This window comes from Podarcis erhardii (assembly GCF_964252035.2).
Source record: "Podarcis erhardii genome assembly, chromosome: 1".
In the NCBI taxonomy this organism is placed as follows: Eukaryota; Metazoa; Chordata; class Lepidosauria; order Squamata; family Lacertidae; genus Podarcis; species Podarcis erhardii.
Genome location: NC_138497.1, coordinates 46,530,069 through 46,547,379, shown reverse-complemented (window position 1 = coordinate 46,547,379; position 17,311 = coordinate 46,530,069). Strand labels below are relative to the sequence as shown.

General features: G+C 47.4%; 1 protein-coding gene across 3 annotated transcripts in view; it reads right to left on the bottom strand.

Moving 5' to 3' along the window:
• Positions 1 to 14,673, bottom strand: part of DPF3 (double PHD fingers 3) — a 190,602-nt gene extending 175,929 nt beyond the window's left edge. For 2 of the 3 annotated variants that reach the window (XR_014161515.1, XM_081881861.1), the window contains exon 1: positions 14,588 to 14,673. Coding sequence is in view for 1 of the 3 variants with exons in the window: in XM_081881861.1 (XP_081737987.1) it covers positions 14,588 to 14,619 (32 nt within the window). In the remaining 2 variants the exon portion in view is untranslated. The remainder of the gene's footprint in view (positions 1 to 14,587) is intronic. The other variant, XR_014161516.1, reaches the window with a different exon arrangement.
• Between the last annotated feature and the right edge of the window lie 2,638 nt (positions 14,674 to 17,311).

The following is a 17,311-nucleotide window of genomic DNA, read 5'->3' as shown; positions in this document are numbered from 1 at the left end:
CCTGAGGTACTATTTCTGGGTTAGCGGAGTCTGTAACCTGAAGCGTGTGTAACCTGAAGCGTCTGTAACCTGAGGTACCACTGTACAGAAATGCCAGACAGCCGCAGTTTGCAAGCAATTTCTGCAATGGAAGGAGTTTCCAAAAGTCCTGCCATGAGATCACAGAAATCTCTGCACCAATGTTTAAATCAGAGGTGGGGAACCTGAGGCCACGGAGGTTCATGCATCCTCTCAGGCTTCTCCTCTGAACTCTCCCTAGGCCTCATTCCTCATTGGTCCTGCTGCAACTAGCAAGCATTTCTGTGGAGCTGGAATGTATCCTTGAACTCTGATGTTGCCTCTTGCTTATGTGGACTGAGGAGAGGGGGTGAGTGTTAGCATGTGTAAAACTACCCTACTGAACATGCTTTTTAAAAAAATAATGTTGATCCATCTATTTTTGCCTCTGACCCAGGGCCAGATTTAGGTTTGATGAGGCCCTAAGCTACTGAAGGTAAAGGGGCCCTTCTATGTCCAGCTGTCCTTTGTCAACAACAAATTGTCGCTGTTTTTTGTGCTGAATCTATGCTATATGGTAACTTATGGACCTAATAGGTATCTAAAGCCATTTGCACATAACAAAATATGTGATATTTTAGGAAGCAGGCTAGCAGGCGGGGCCCATTACTTACTTCATAGGAGCCTACAAAGCACAAAACACTGCTGCTGTATGTGGGTTTAATTTATTTGTTTTTTATCTTATATTTTGGAAATGAACATCCAGGGTTTTTTTCCTTTAATTTTTTTTTGGGGGGGGGCCAAGAGAGTGGGGCCCTAAGATATAGCTTGTTTAGCTTATATGTAAATCCGGCACTGCTCTGACCCCACCCACCACTCATATATGGTCCTCAATAAGTTTCCCAGAAGGTAAAAATGTGGCCTTAGGGCTGGAAAATGTCCCCACTCATGATTTAAATGATGCCTACAACTAGATGCTTTCCAAAGGAAAAACCCAATGAGTCCTGCCCAATGGCTTATAATCTGGGGAATGGGGAGTTACAAGATATCAGTGAAGTAAAAGGAAATCAATCTTGGACAAAGAAAGCAAGATTTTGATAAGTTGCTGTAATACAAGCAAAGAAGTGGCATGGATACCAGAAGGAATAAAAAATCCAAATATGAGGGGCAATTACAGGGAAATTGTTAAGAGATGAGAGACAGAATTTCAAATTTAACATAGCAAATGAATGGAAGTCATTTACTACAAATGAATAAAATGAAAACAGAGGAGAGCTTGGTGCTGTTTTCTTTATTCACAAAAAAAGCGGCTGTCAGGGGTGAGCTGTAAGGTAGCCAGTTATGCAGATGCTGCTGCATTATTCAGGAATGTGAAAACCCAAACAGACCTCAAAGGGCTCCAAAATAATTTCCGAAAGAGGGTGAATGGGCAACAGAATGACAAACATGTAAGCATAATGTTATGCACATTAGGACAAAACAATCAAACTTCACATATGCACTGATGGGATATGAACTGGCAGTGACTAATCAGGAAACAGATCTTGTAGTCCAAGTTTCCATCATCTGTGACTATTAAATTACATGCTATTCACTAGTTCATTCACATGAAGCTGACGGATAGCACTAGACACAGAATTTGCTCTCAGCTGACCAAACCAATTAGTTCTTCAAAGCATAAAATGTGGAGGGTTGACAGGGTTGCCAGCTTATTCACTGGCCCTGGCTCCTGTGCCATTAACAGCAACTCGGTCTATGCAAATGCAAGCTGGATAGAGGCCAAGAGCCCCAAATGTGGATGGTTATTTAAATTCAGTGGGCTTCTCTCACATCTGCAGCTTCTGAACATGTGCCCAGCTTCTCTGTGCAATTTCCTTCCCCTCTCAGGAGGGTGCAATTTCTCAGTGGAGGTGTAGTGGGTGGGTGGGTGGGTGGGTGGGCGGGCGCGTGCGCACACCCACACACCCACACACCCACACACATGCTTATCCCTTTCCCTGTTTTTCTGTTCAGAATTCCCTTGCCCATGGAGTTCTGTGTGCTTATTCATTTATTTTATTTGTTCTTTACATTCCCACCTTTCTTCCAAGGTACCCAGGGTGCCATGCATGATTCTACCCTCTTTGTTTTATCCTCACAGCAAGGTAGTAGGTAATAGGTTTGGCTTCAAGACAGTGACTAGCTAAAGAGCACCACATGAGCTTTATGAGGATTGGAATGCTGGTCTCACAGGTCCCAGTGTGACCCCTACACTGGCTGCCGGAAACACATGCTGTTAGTGTTTTGTAAACCTAACAGCGACCCTGTAGAAATAGGCAGTTGGCAGGGGGGGTTATTTAGGGAAAGGGTTAAGTACATCTGTACATCTTTGTACCATCCCCTTCCCATTTTTCGACTGAAAACCAGAACCTCCAAAGGCTGCTGCCTCTTCTTCTTCTTCTTCCTCTTCTTCTTCTTCTTCTTCTTCTTCTTCTTCTTCTTCTTCTTGCAGTGCTGCCAGGGCTTCTTCCCATTTGTGTGTAGTTTGCCTCTGTCTCCTCTCACTGGCTTTTCCTCAGGCCTGTGGATGAACCACTCCCCTCCTCTAACCCTCTTCTTTTTGCAGGCAACTTCTTGTGTCTTCTTTTCTTTCTGCAGTCTTCTCCTTCCCTGGGCCTGCCACTCTGTGTCCAAGCAGCTTAGCCAATGACAGTAACATCAAGTGAAGCTCCTCTTAACTTCAGGATTTTAAGTGGCAGTCCAAACCACAATTTCCTGTGAGTAAGCCCAATAATTCAATAGGGCCTAATTCTAAGTAGACATGGTTAGGATTGTGCTGTTAGTTAGCCTTTGGAACATAGTGTTTTGGAATATACATTGGAGGGCAGGAGGAAGAAGTCTGTCATCACAATAGCAATAGATATTTTTTGTGATTAGTTACTAGAAATATTCCCCAAGACTAAATGCTTGTAGAAGATTTCTGTTCTTTTGGTGGTAATGAGCTGAAACATCAACTGATGGGGCTGTGCCTCTTTCAACCACCACAAGAATCACTCTCAATCTCTGTAAAGTGGGGTACAATGCCAAATGCATAAGGCCCCAGTCACAAGCAGCCACCCAATAGCTATTTCTGGAACTAGGTAATGCCTTAACAGAAGCCCCCTGATTTGCAAAATGGCATGCTGGGTTATAACCATCATGAAGGTGACCAGGAAAAAAAAACTCTCTAGTTTTTAAGCAGCCCATTGTCAATCTCTCAGATAAAACTGACCCAGGAATAGAATACAGTGGTACCTCGGGTTACAGACGCTTCAGGTTACAGGCTCTGCCAACCCAGAAATAGTACCTCGGGTTAAGAACTTTGCTTCAGGATGAGAACAGAAATCGCACGGCGGCAGCAGGAGGCCCCATTAGCTAAAGTGGTGCTTCAGGTTAAGAACAGTTTCAGGTTAAGAACAGACTTCCAGAACGAATTAAGTTCTTAACCTGAGGTACCACTGTAAAAGGCATTGGGAGGGAAAAGGAGAGGATCAAAGTATTATTTGAATCCAGGTTCACCAGTGCTTAATCTCAGAGCTTCTGAACCCCAACACACCACTGTCATGGCAAGACTGTCATGTGCAGTAAAAGACGGGGACACAGCATGTGCAGAATGCATTTTCCTCAGCACTAAGAAACCATGACCAAACCCATAGATCTGGAATTGAGACAACAAGGCTTGGGGAGTGGATTAAGTGCAATGCAAGTTATAATCAATATTAGGCAATTAAGCTTTTACCATAATATTTCAATATTTAGTGCAGGTGAGACCAACAGATCTATGTAAGTCTGGCAAGGTGAGCTGTATTACTTCCATTGCTAGAAGCTAATTATTATTTGCCCTTCATCCTGCAAATTGTTGGCTATAATTCCCATTTATTTCAGTTGAGTTACTTATAAGAAGCAAGGCTAAGCAGTCCTTAGCAAACTGGGATCTTTCGCAACATTGATCCCATAAACTGAATAAAGATAAAAACCATTTCGTTTTAGTACCTCCGTTCGGTGAAGAATTGCACGCCCTGTAACTAAACTCTGCAGTATTAAAAGATATAACATTGAACACCAGCTTTTGATGAAATATAAATAATTGGGTGAAGCAGCCCACATCAGTAACACCCCAAAGGAGTTGCCTGAGGAGCAAATGCCATAAGAAACCAGTCAAGATTCAGTGGAAACACCCTGTTGTGATTACATTCACACCATACGGCTGTGGAATTTGTCATCTCATTCTCTGCCAAGATGCAACAGTTCTGGGCACTGCTGAACATGCCATCAAATGATTCACAGCGGCTGAAGTTGTATTTTGCTTACATTACAACACCCAGCCAGGGAAAGTGTGACCTAAGATGCATTTTGCTGAACTTCATCAGCTATTCCCATATGAGGGGAGAATTGGTGTATTGGAGGCCATGCCAAAAACTTCAGAGACACTAAATTAAATCCTTCCTTGAGGCCATTGGCTTGGAATCTGTGACTCGAACGGGCTCTTTTAGGCTATAAACCATGTCATGAAAAATTCCTGACCAGGGCTTCTTGCAGTGGTTTAAGAGAGAACTATTTAAAATTTGATTGCAACGTTCTTCTCCTTTGTTATGTTCTCATTCAAAAGGAAAATAAACTCTTGCTTTTCTACGCCATACCCAGCACACTTCTCTTGTGCTGGGTTCAGAAGGCTACTACCATGTTACAACTTGTGCTCCTCAAACAGTTCCAGCAGAGAAAACTAATGGAATTGGTTAGTTATTCATCCCACAGGTAGCGAGCGCACTGTGGCCTCTTGGACATAGTTGTGGCTTTGGATGCTTCCCTGATGTCACCACATTATTGCAGTCTGGAGGGACACAAAGAAACCATAACCTCGGAACATTTGTGGAATTAAAAGTTTCAGGATGTTAGCAGGAAACTACAGGACATACACCTATTGTAAACAAGGCAGTATGCCCCCACCCAAGAGCAAATGCTATTGAAAGCCTGAGAGCCAGTGTGGTGTAGTGGTTAAGAGTGGTAGATTCGTAATCTGGGGAACCGGGTTCGCGTCTCTGCTCCTCCACATGCAGCTGCTGGGTGACCTTGGGCTAGTCACACTTCTCTGAAGTCTCTCAGCCCCACTCACCCCACAGAGTGTTTGTTGTGGGGAAGGAAGGGGAAGGAGAATGTTAGCTGCTTTGAGACTCCTTCAGGTAGTGATAAAGCAGGATATCAAATCCAAACTCTTCTTTATTTATAACTGCCCATATAACACCACAAGCACAAATCAGATTGGATTTCAATAAGTAGTCCTCTAACCTCTCCCACAAACTCTCACTCTCTTCCTCTGACAGCATACCCTATGCAAGTGGTTTTCAACCAGTGTGCTGTGGCACCCTGGGGTGCCTTGAATGATGGTCAGGGGTTCCGCAGGCAGCACTGGCCTCTGTCCCTCTTTCGTTCCCTCCCCCTCCTCTGATGCCCTTTCACATCTGGCTTCCCCAAAGTTTGCACAGCTGTTTATTGCAGCAGCTCTGGCTACTAGCTCTGCAGGCAAATGGTGCCTCTGGAACGGATGGGATGGCAGCTCAGAGACCAGGGATGGCAGCAGTAGCTGCCCAGAAGACTCCCAAAGAGAGGGGAGAGGAGAGGAGGCTGTGTGAACACCCCACGAGGGAGGGTGTTAGAAAAAGGGTGAGAGGCTGCCAGCTCCGTAGGCAAGGGGTGACATAACTGGGCTCCTGAGCCCTACAGGGGTACCAAAGAAGTTGGTCATGGAGCCGTGGACTCAGAAAGGTTGAAAATCTCTGCCATTGGTCTTCAACCTGATTCAAAGCAGGTCACTGTAGAAGCACTACCACCATGCAAATATATGGTAAAAAATTAAGAAATGGGTCTCCAAATGCATGTTGGGGTTAAAGGTATGTCCTGGAAAAGTTGAAGATACCTGCCCTATGCAACCCCACAATACTTGCTTGTTTCTGATTAATATTGGTTTGGTGTTGTTTCTACTAGTTTAGCCTATGAGTTGTTCACAAGATTCTGTTCCGAATAGAACACCCTGTGATTACCACAAAGAAGTGTACAATGTGACGTGTGAATTGTTATTAGGCAGTCCTATTTCATAACTTGCTCACTGCACTGTTAAAGGATTTATAAAGAAAGCAAATTGCTGAAGCTGGTTATACTGCCCGGATGTTGTCTCCAGACCTCACTGAAGCAGCAGTTGAATGACCAGAAATTGAATTAGAAAGTGTAGGGTAACTGACAACATACATCAAAACATTCACAAAACCACATGCCTAGATTGCAAACATGTGATCAGAACACAGACTGACAAAATCTAGAGTCCATTGCTTAATAATCCATTGTGATTCATCTCCCAGGATAAGTGTGCATTGTGGAAAGCCCACTTCATTTTATAACACCCTCAGAACGTTACGTTGTACAGTACTTAAATTTCATTGAAATTGTTGAGACAGTCTCACCAGAAGTTACTTTGTCCCATTGATTTTAGTGATACTTAAGCGCAAGGACTCATTATTTGTGTAGACTTTCTTTGAAAAAGATTGAATGTGGAACCCATTTAACACAATTCGAAAACTTTCCCCAAATATGTTCCCCATTACCATGAAAGTCCTTTCCCCTCCCATCCCCACAGATAGGGAGATTTGTAGCTTAGAATTCTTGCAACAATTTTGATTTCCATGTCCCTTGAATGTTATTCCCATCCAAGCCTATTATTGGGGCTTTTGGGGTGGCAGGGGGGAGGAGAATACAGTATGTATAAACAAATGTAGAGCCTTTGAGAAATTCCTTTACCACCCCATGACAAATTTATGAAGCCAGCTCCATCCATGGGCTGTGCAAGACTTGAATTTTGAGGAAACAAATTACAAAAGCACTAAGCAACTAATCAAGTCATTCATGCAACTAAATAAAAGGGGAACCTGTCATTTTCCAGATTCCCCAATAGTGCACCCTTCCCCCAGCTCATAGCAGTTCTCGTTTCCTATCTCTAGCCCATTTCGTTCAGCATCCACATCCACTCACATATCTTGCGGCTATATTTATCCAACACTTTTCCAGGAGGTCAAAGATACAAGGATGACAGAGCTTTACTGATTAGGATGGTTTTGCTTCTGAAACAAATTATAAGTGGGATGCATTTCAAAAAGCATTTCTAAATGTCAAGAGCCATAGAAGTTAAGAATGCAAGAAGAGCCTTGCTGGACCAATGAGGGTTGCCTGGAGCCTTCATTACATATATTTAAGCAGGGGGGGAAAACATTTCTCTTCTCCCAGGCCTTTGACTAATTTAAGCATCAATGTGGGGTGGGGATATGGTTTTTGTTTGCTACTTTGTTATGTATTTTTGCATTTTTATATTGTGAACTGCCATGTGATCCTTGGATGAAGGGCGGTATAGAAATTTAATACAGGCAATGACCAATTTAGGCACATCCAAATGATGCGCAATCACACATGCATAGCACTGAACCTGGAAGTAGCCCCAAAAAGTCATAAAAATGTCACAGAAAGGGCTGGAATGGGGCAGCACGGGAGTGAAGTCAAACCATTGGGTTAGCATCACTGAATTGACCTCCCCAATGTACAAGCCTGGGCAGTGTAGATGGAAGTCCTGGGCTACCCAGACAAGAAGACCCCCTCTCGGCCTTCTTTGAGTGGTCCAAAGAAAGCAAAGCAATATGTTTGGCACCAGCTTGGTTGCAGTTGTTGTCAGAAGGAAGCATACAATACGCCATCCAACCAACCGTCTTAGGGACTCCAGATTTGTGTAGGGTTTACTCCTTAACCTTTTCTTCTCCTGCAGATAGCCTGCAGGGCAGGAGAGGTTTAGGATCAGAGTTTTCCTTCTCCTAGATGGGCTACCCTCCCAGGTTGGCGAGCCCCATGATCCCCATCTGCTTACATTAAACAGTGGCAATTGTCACTTGCATAATTGCTAACACAGCAGAGCTGTTGCTTTAGCATAATATTTTGGATTGGCTCATGACCACCATCAGATTGCGACAATGTGCTGTTATTCTCCATCCCAGCTGCATCTTTGCTGGCACATTGCTCCCTAGATTTAAGCCTCAAGACTCTATTTTTTTTAATGATTAACATCTGCTGAAAGGATTACTCAATGCCAGACTTGTGTTTTTGAACCAGCAAGCAGGTAGCTATTAAACTCCAGTGAGTTTTTTGTTTGTTTGTTTTTTTAAAAGTACAATTATCTTCATCTGTACTTCATCATAGTGCAGATTTAGATCAAGGCATAATCATATTTAGGGGGTCTTTTTGTTTCCTTCACCAATGAGACTCCTCAGGCTTGGTTCAGACACACAGCAGCCACCTCCATGCAAATGAACTAGTCCAGGCTGGCTTGGACACTTCTGTGTGACTACATTCTTCTTTTTTATTCTTTGTTTTCAGGCCTGTTAAGCCTGGCGATAGTTTGAGGCATGTTAGTTACTAAGCACATGATGGCTGCTGATTTCATCAGCACACACACAAAAAGGCTCTCAGGGCACCGTAAAGACTAGCAGATATATTGTGGCTTAAGCTTTCATGTGCTATGCTCCATTTTGTCAGGTGCATGACATGTTATCCCAAATTTTTTGTGTGTGTGTTGGTACACATATGTATGTATTCTACATAAACATTGGTAAAGGTAAAGGTAAAGGTAAAGGTACCCCTGCTCGTACGGGCCAGTCCTGTCCGACTCTAGGGTTGTGCGCCCATCTCACTTAAGAGGCCGGGGGCCAGCGCTGTCTGCAGACACTTCCAAGTCACGTGGCCAGCGTGACAAGCTGCATCTGGCGAGCCAGCGCAGCACACAGAAACGCCGTTTACCTTCCCACTAGTAAGCGGTCCCTATTTATCTACTTGCACTGGTGTGCTTTCGAACTGCTAGGTTGGCAGGCGCTGGGACCGAGCAATGGGAGCGCACCCCGCCGCGGGGATTCGAACCACTGACCTGACGATCGGCAAGTCCTAGGCGCTGAGGTTTTACCCACAGCACCACCCGCGTCCCTACATAAACACTGAGTTGTACCCAATTCTGCTAGTATGACCAGAAGGGACACTTGCCCCAGTGAACTCTCGACCTGTCTCCCCACTCATGGCTTTGGCAACCCTCAAAAGGCCACTTCCAGTGTTCACGGGATGCTCATTGTAGGCTGGAATGTAGGACAGAGCACTACAGGAGATGGGGTGTGGAATAGTCTGCAATCAGGCAAAAGCATCTTTGGTCAGCAGAGGAGAGCAATACTCTGCCCCACATCCCAGCCATTTACTAAGGATCCCTGCCTTGGAAGGTAGCATGGGCCTGTAGGGGAGGAAAAGGTTGGGAATTCCCTAGTGCAAGCAACGTTTATGCTGGCATTCCCAAGGGAATACTGGGGAAATTGTAAAGAGTGGACCTATGAAAGTGAACCATCATTCGTTTTGTGGTTGTTTGTTTACATTGGAGGCTGATTCTCTCCCAATGAGATCAGGATGGAGATCACCAACCAGGAAGAAGATTGCATTGGTGAGGCTGCCTATGGACCACACATTTAAAGCACATGTCTCCCCCCAAAGAATCCTGGGAAATGTAGTTTACCCCTCACAAAGCTACAATTCCTAGGATTCTTTGAGAAGAGTCATGTGCTTTAAATGTATGGCGTGTATGTAGCCTTGGGCACCGACCACTAGTAGTACAGCAGGAACAGAGGGGATATCTATAAAACTTTCTTAGCACTTCTCATGAGCAGGAACCACAGGAGATTGGGGGAGGCAGGTAACAAAGCTGGTAGGAAGAAAGGAGGTGAGTTATCCAGGGATGAAGATGAGCCGGGGGACAAATTATGTCTTGCGTGAGCAAGGACATCTCTTCAGACTTCAGGTGGCCACAGGGCCTGGAGACAAACAGGTTGTGTATGTATAGTAGTGACCAGAGTAGGAATGACTGCTGGGAGGAGCACAGAGAGAAGAAATACTGTACCATGATGCAGTTGGAGCAGCATGTTTCTCCTATATTGGTCTCCACAGCTGGTACCTGCAGCCTTACAACAGTTTGACTTTACTCCCAAAGGCACACTCCTCCATTGTCTCCTGAGGCAGGTGGATGCCAACTGTCCCAACTGTCCACTAAGAGGTCAATATCAACAATCATCAACAGACAACCAACAGGAGACACTCCAGAATCCAAATACAGGGAGTGATAGGAACATCATTTAATCCCCGCTCTCCAGGGTGTTAAAATAAGGCAATGTCAGGCAAATACAGGGTGAAGAGAGACACCCTACTGGAGACAGACAGACAGACAATAAATTTCCAAAACAAGCAAATGTAAAAAGTCTCAGTTCTTTATGGCTGCTTGATCCTGCAAGTTTTGTCCAGATAGCTCCAGCTTCCCTTTCTTGATCAAAGGCAGGCCCAGAAAGGAAAAGGAAAAAATAGAAGGTGAATAAAGGAGGGTCAACAGAGATTTGGGGTCAAAAGGGAGGGAGGAGAGGGTTGCACAAACGGTCTCACATATTACTGTCTTCACCACTAAAAATAAGCCTCCCTTGAGGAGTCTATTTGTTCCAGTGCAGACAAGAACAGGTAGGTAGCCCATTTTTATCCAAGGTAGGCCTTTGCCCATGCTTAGCTTCCGCCCCCCCCCCCCAGCCCAGGTTCAGGAATCCCAGCCTGGTTCCCAGCCTTCCAGCCCTCTAGATGCTCCCTGCCTCTTCGCACCGTGTGGGCAAACAAGGTGTTCAGCAATGGGAGAAACAATACAATGGGCAGTCACACCATTGGCTGAATCCCAGAAGAGAGGGAGGGAAAGCGGAGAAGCGCCGGAGACACCCAAAAGGATCTGCGGAGGCATCGCTATTGTAGGAAAGGAGGAGGAGGAGGAGGAGAGCACTGGGAAACTGAAAACAAACAGAAAAGGGCCCCCAGTGCCTCCAGTTGGGAACTTCAAAGTATTTCTTCCGAGTATCCGGCGGGACTGGAAATGCAGTACTTTATATTCCCCACGTGGAATTAATAGCGCTGCCTAGTTCGGTGTTATACTGAAAACGAATGATTGTTATACACCAAGGATACAAAGAGTTTAAGGGGGCCGCTGATTTAGGAGGTCGAGCGATACCGATGGTGACCAGGAAAACCTTTTCGAGGCCAGTTTCTTTGCAAGGGGAGACGGGGACGCCAGTTGTTTTGAGACATCACAATCAAAATGCAGATGATGCTCGACTCCCTTTCATTGTCAGGAAGGCAGTGGCGTAGCGTGGGGGGTGCAGGGGGGGCCGGCCGCACCGGGTGCAACATCTGGGGGTTAGGGTTAGGGGGCGCAAATTACTTGCCTTGCCCCGGGTGCTGACAACCCACGCTACGCCACTGCAGGAAGGAAAGACACAACGGGGCTGAGACGCATCGCGCTGTGACCCCCCCCTTCTCTGCCCCCCTTTATGTGTCTTAACTGCCTTTGCCCTCATAAACTGGCGCGATGTATATTTATATGGCCGATATATATTTATACGGTTTATCCTGATCAGCAACTTTTCCAAAAGAAAGAAACGTTCTACAGTATTTAACTGCGTTTAACTAACGCAAACTAAAAACAACGGCGCAAGTTGTGAATCTGGAAAATGGACAGTAACACCACACACACACCCACACACACACACACACACCCATTCCTAGGAAAGCATCTTTGGTCCGCGCGCTGCCTATTGTTTCCTTTCCGATCACCCCCTCGCGCGGGGGGGCGGTGTTGAAAGGAGAAGAGACGGCTAATTATATTAAAAGCCTGGTTCTGTCCCTTTAAAAGAGCGGGAGAGAGTCGGCGGGGGGCGAAGTCGGGGCCGCAAGATGAATTCGTCGGCGGGCAGCGAAGGGCTCCCAACGGGTCACGTGGAGGGGCAGGAAATGATTGATGCACAAGGTTGCTGGGCGCGAAGAAATTTAATAGCGCCGCGCGAGGAGCGGCTTCCCACTTCTGCTACTTTGCCGGGCGCACACGCTTCGTTTGCACCAATGATGTCAGCGAGGCCCGACTCCGGATCCACCCCCCACGCGCCGCCCGCCCCCTTCCAGGCTCGCGATGAAAACATTGCCCTTCCTTCGAGGGAGCCCCTCCGGAAGTGGCTCCTCGAAAAGAAACTTCCACTCAGCCTTTATGGTAGTGGCTTCGTGCTGGCGGCTGTGGGCTTGGCAAGCCTATGGCCATCGGGGCTTACTTCCGAGTAAACATGCCCGGGAGTGGGCAGCTGCTGCTGCCGCTGCTGCACGCCCAGCGGATCTGTGCAAGCAGTAATCAAATACCGGCTGACTCAGGTGCAAGGGTTGCATCGGGGCCGCGCAGGCAATAGGGGGCAGGGCTGGCTGAGCTGTCAAGGCGGCCACCTACTGCTTCACTTGGGGGTTTCAGCAAGGAGGCTGAGCGACCTCGCCCCCCTGAAACCGACGTAACACGTGCGACTCCAAGCGAGCATAACTCCAGATCGCTTCCACAAGATGTAAGCGCATACTGGATCAGGGCTGAGGAGGTGTGGGTTCGCCCTCGCCCAGCCCCCAGTAGTCACGACCAGGGGTGCCAACTGAATAAAATATTGCGGGGGGTAAGCCCCATCCCGCATAATCGACCACAAGATGCAGCTCACGCACACTATTTGCATGGCAAATATCAACTCGGGGGGGGGCGGTCCCCTCAAATGGAGGGGGGGCGAGGGGGCGTCGGGCTCTAAGGAGCTGGCTCCTATGGTCACGAAGCTCACCGTCTGCTCTAATCTTACCTAGCTCTTAGGTTTGCTATGATGATTTTTTTTTTTTTAGTAATCTATTTTCATAAAAACCACGTGCGCCGCCCCGAGCCACTCGGAGGAAGGGCGAGATACGGATGTGACAAATACGGTGTTTTTAAACTTTGCTGGGAAGCTGCATCGTCCCTCCGCTTTTGGCCACCGACTTTTGTGTGGCCCCGCTCTCTCCTCCCTCACCATCGCAGGAAGGGGATCGCTCGCTAATGATCTGAAAATCGCAGCTGCCGCTTCCCTGACGGTCCTGCTTAGAATTCACTAAAGGAAAGGGTCTCATTATGCAAATATTTCATTCCAGAAAGGGGAAGGGGGGAGGGGAGATGTCAGTTATTTAAATATGACAGCTCGCCGTGCATCCTCTCTCCCCAACCCCCACCGCCGTCCCAAATTGAGGCTGCTTCCTCCCCCGGTTTACTCTCCCCTCCTCCTATCCATTCACAGCAGCGAGGATCCCCGGAACACCCCTCCGAAGTGTGTGTTTTTCCCCCGATCGGAGGAAGGAAGGCTGAAAGGTGGCAGACCCCCCCCCCCCGCCGGATAACTTCAGCGAGCGGTAGCGAAGCAGCCCCAAAGGAGCTTCTCTCCCCTCCGCCACTACCACGCCAGGATCCCTGATCCGATCCGGTCCCCGTTGCAAGTGAGCGCCGGTTCCTTCGAGCGCAGAAGTAACCCTGAAAAGGTTAAGAAAAAGGAAAAGCCCCGCCATCCCCAGTCGCGCTGCCAAATCCCGCTCTCCCTTTAATGCCTGGAGGGATTAAGCGGGCTGTGTGTGCTGCAGACCAGAAGGAAAAACCGGGGAGGTTCCGAAGAAAACTACCCGCCTTTAACCACCAGGGTTAGGAAGACGCACACGCCCCCCGCCCCCGACGTAGTAGGGCTGCCCCCAGAAGCTGCACACCGGGGCTTTCTAGATGATCTGGAGAGCAGCCAGATTTCACCCTCAATTGCACCCTGGCGGCGTCCACCGAGTGGATGCATTCCAGAATCGAGCTCCGGCATCCTCTACTTTTAAAAGCGAAAAAAAAAAAATATATCGAACGGTATGCAAAGCAGATCGCCGGACTTCCTGCGCTTTATCAAAAGCAACCAGCCACCAACCCCGGTCATTCATCTAGAACAAGTCGGTCTCTCTCTCCCCATACACACAATTGTAATGGCTAATATGTCCCTACTGTCCTGCCATGAAAAGATCCGTGCTGCCCTTTTGCCAACAACGAGCCAGCCAAACGCTGGCGGCTCAAACTCCTTCCCTCCCGCAGCTTTCAAGCCATCCCCGAACTGCAAACAGGGGGGGAAACAACTCCCGAAACTGCAACCCGAGCGTTTTCCAAGCCAGTCCTTGTGCGCCCGGTTCCCACCAATCGATCTTTCTGTGCTGGACGCTGACAGCGCTGCAAAGGCAGCCCGGACGCCGCGCGCAGGACTCTGTCAAGTGCAACGCACCCCCTCGGGGATCCGTCAAAACCTTGCCGTTCCCGAGAGCCGAAAAAGCCCCGAGAGCTGCGAGCGGCGCCGGTGCCTCAGCGCCCAGAAACTCCGCTTTCATTTCATCACCTCCAATCAATTAAGCAGGACGCGGACGTAACAATTTCTTCTTATTAATTACCGAGCGAGAGACTTCGTGTGTGTTGCACAAAAAAGAGAGAGAGAGAGAGAGGAGGAGATAGGAAAGAAAAGAAAAGCGCGAGGGAGGCTAGAGCAGCTGGGAGTCTGGAGACGCCAGGTTCAGTCTGGCAGCATGCATCGGAAAGGCGCCCTTTTTCATATTTAAACCACGCGGAATATGTACATTTTTGATTCCTACTTACGCTTTCAGGGGGTTGTGAATGACAGTCGCCATTTTGCTACAATGTAACAGAATATTGTGTCTCGGAGTTCTAAAGGTTCGCTCAGGGGAAGCGCTCGGCCAATCGAGAAAGTGGATACCGGCCCGCCGCCCAATCAAGCGCTGAGGGCGGAGCCAGGGTTCTGCTAGTTATTAGGGGAGCTGTCAAAGCCCAGAGGTCACTCCCTTCTGTGCAACTGTTAAGAGAGCAGGTCTTAAAGGGGCAGCGACGCGGCAGAGGGGCAATCGGCGCTCGAACTTAGATAGCGGGGAGTTTCAAGAGTTTTTAATAATAGTTTGTGTCTTTAAAAAAAACAAACAAAACTGCACACGCACAGAGGCGAGCGTGGGGTGGGTGTGCGCGCGCGGGGGTGAAACATAGTTCCTTCATTGTTTCCATAGCTTCTCGTTTCCCGAAGAGCATCTCCTCCAACTATTCATATGCAAGGATTGGGTTCGTGCCATTTTATCGGGGGGGGGGATTACATGTGTGCTGACCCTCACTTCTGCAGTGCACGTTCTAGTTGTTCGGGGTATTAAAAAAACCCCAAACAAAACATGGTGGTCTCCATTTTGTTTCCCTTGATCTCCAGCCACTTTCCCCTTTAGGTTTCTTGGAACGCCGCTCGGTAATTACAGTGACTTCAGGGCAGCACCCTTCCCCCTCCGCCAGGAATTTCTCTGTGTCAGTCATCCAGCTTCTGCAGCCAGTGCACTAGTTACATAATGCACAGTGGCCAAACCGACCGCCTGTTTGTTTCACTCAAAGCAACTTTTTGGAAGCGTGATCGTCTGGGTGTAGCGTGTTGAGACCTGACCTTTCTGATCTTTTGACATGAGAAAAGGGAGCGGGAGGGAGGGAACTTCGCCTACATTTCATTAAAGCACATATAAGTGCTCCGAAGCAGCGAAGTAACTTCTCGGAGGCAGCAGGTCTTCTGACTGCAAGGGAAAGGAGTGGAGACGGAGCCCCATTTCTGGGAAAGACACCAAGACGTCTGAGTTTACCTGTGGCTAATTACATGAGTCTGCAAATGAATTACCCAGAAGAGGAGCTGAAAGATTTTTGATGTGTCTAAAGGCTGAAACCATACCCACTTGAGAGTAAGCTGAAATCCCATGCATGCTTACTTGGCAGTGAAGCCCATGGAACTCAATGAGACTAACTTTTGAGTGAACACACTCAGCAGGCATGTATGTGAAACCTAATCATTGGACGTTTGAGGACTGAACTGTTAAGCACACTTTGGGTACTTCCAGAGAGGGACCTGGTATCATAAATGGGTCGTCGAGATCTACTTTTTCTGTGTGTGTGTTAGGCATGCTAGCTTCCACACATTCCTCTCCCCACCCCTGTAATGGATATTCATGGGTGTTCCACTACTTGCCATCCACACCAGGGTTGTTGCTTTTTGGTCTCTCCCCTCAGTTACTTCTCCCCTGGCATCCACTACCTTTTTAAATTACAGGCATGAACACAGGTATTTCTATACATCTGCATACCTGAAGAAATTGCATCCTAAGAATTGTACATGAGCCAGCATAGCCAGCCTTGTTCAACTAGCTACCATGTTTTATTGGGGGGGAAATAAAGGGTGGGGCTTTGGCCAGGGGATAATTTTTAAAATACTGTGGGTCTTGTCAAATACCTCTGTGTTTGTTTGTTTGTTTGTTTGTTTGTTTGTTTGTTTGTTTGTTAAAGGGGGGTCAGGTGTTCATACAGTGATTACAACCTCTCAGGAGATATTGAGAGAGTCTCTCCTCCAAACCAGATGTGAGGCAATCGGTAGAAATAGGAGTCTTGTATTGTTATCTGGGGCAACTGGAAACAAAACGGGACAACCTACTGAAACAATAGGGACAACGCGGGTGGTGCTGTGGTCTAAACCACAGAGCCTAGGGCTTGCTGATCAGAAGGTCAGCAGTTCGAATCCCCGTGACGGGGTGAGCTCCCGTTGCTCGGTCCCTGCTCCTGCCAACCTAGCAGTTGGAAAGCACATCAAAGTGCAAGTAGATAAATAGGAAGGTAAACAGCGTTTCTGTGCACTGCTCTGGTTCGCCAGAAGCGGCTTAGTCATGCTGGCCACATGACCTGGAAGCTGTACGCTGGCTCCCTCGGCCAGTAAAGCGAGATGAGCACCACAACCCCAGAGTCATCCACAAGTGGACCTAATGGTCAAGGGTCCCTTTACCTTTACCTTTACTGAACACATGACAAAACATTCACCCTAAAAATTGCACTAACAAGCTGGGAGCAATTGCAGGTGTACACTGGGCTAGTTTTACATATCTGATTTTCCACATTAAGGGGAAATCCAGACTAAATGTAAACAAACAAACAAAAATGCCAGCCTTTATGTATGTTTGTTTGTTTGTTTACATTACAATGTCATGTGGATGCAGGGTGGGTGTGGAATTGTGAGCATAGCAGCAACAATTTCACTATAAACTCCCCTCTGGAAGCACCCTTGGTTAAGTCAGGCTTCCTCAACCTTGGCCCTCCAGATGTTTGTGGCCTACAACTCCCATCATGCCTGACCACTGGTCCTGTTAGCTAGGGATCATGGGAGTTGTAGGCCAAAAACATCAGGAGGGCCGAGTTTGCCTATACCTGGGCTAGAGGTTTCCTGTCCCTGCTTTAGATGGCAGAGTATATTATTCATCTTACTTCAAAATGTGGCAAATCAGCCCTGGGACATTTGGAGGC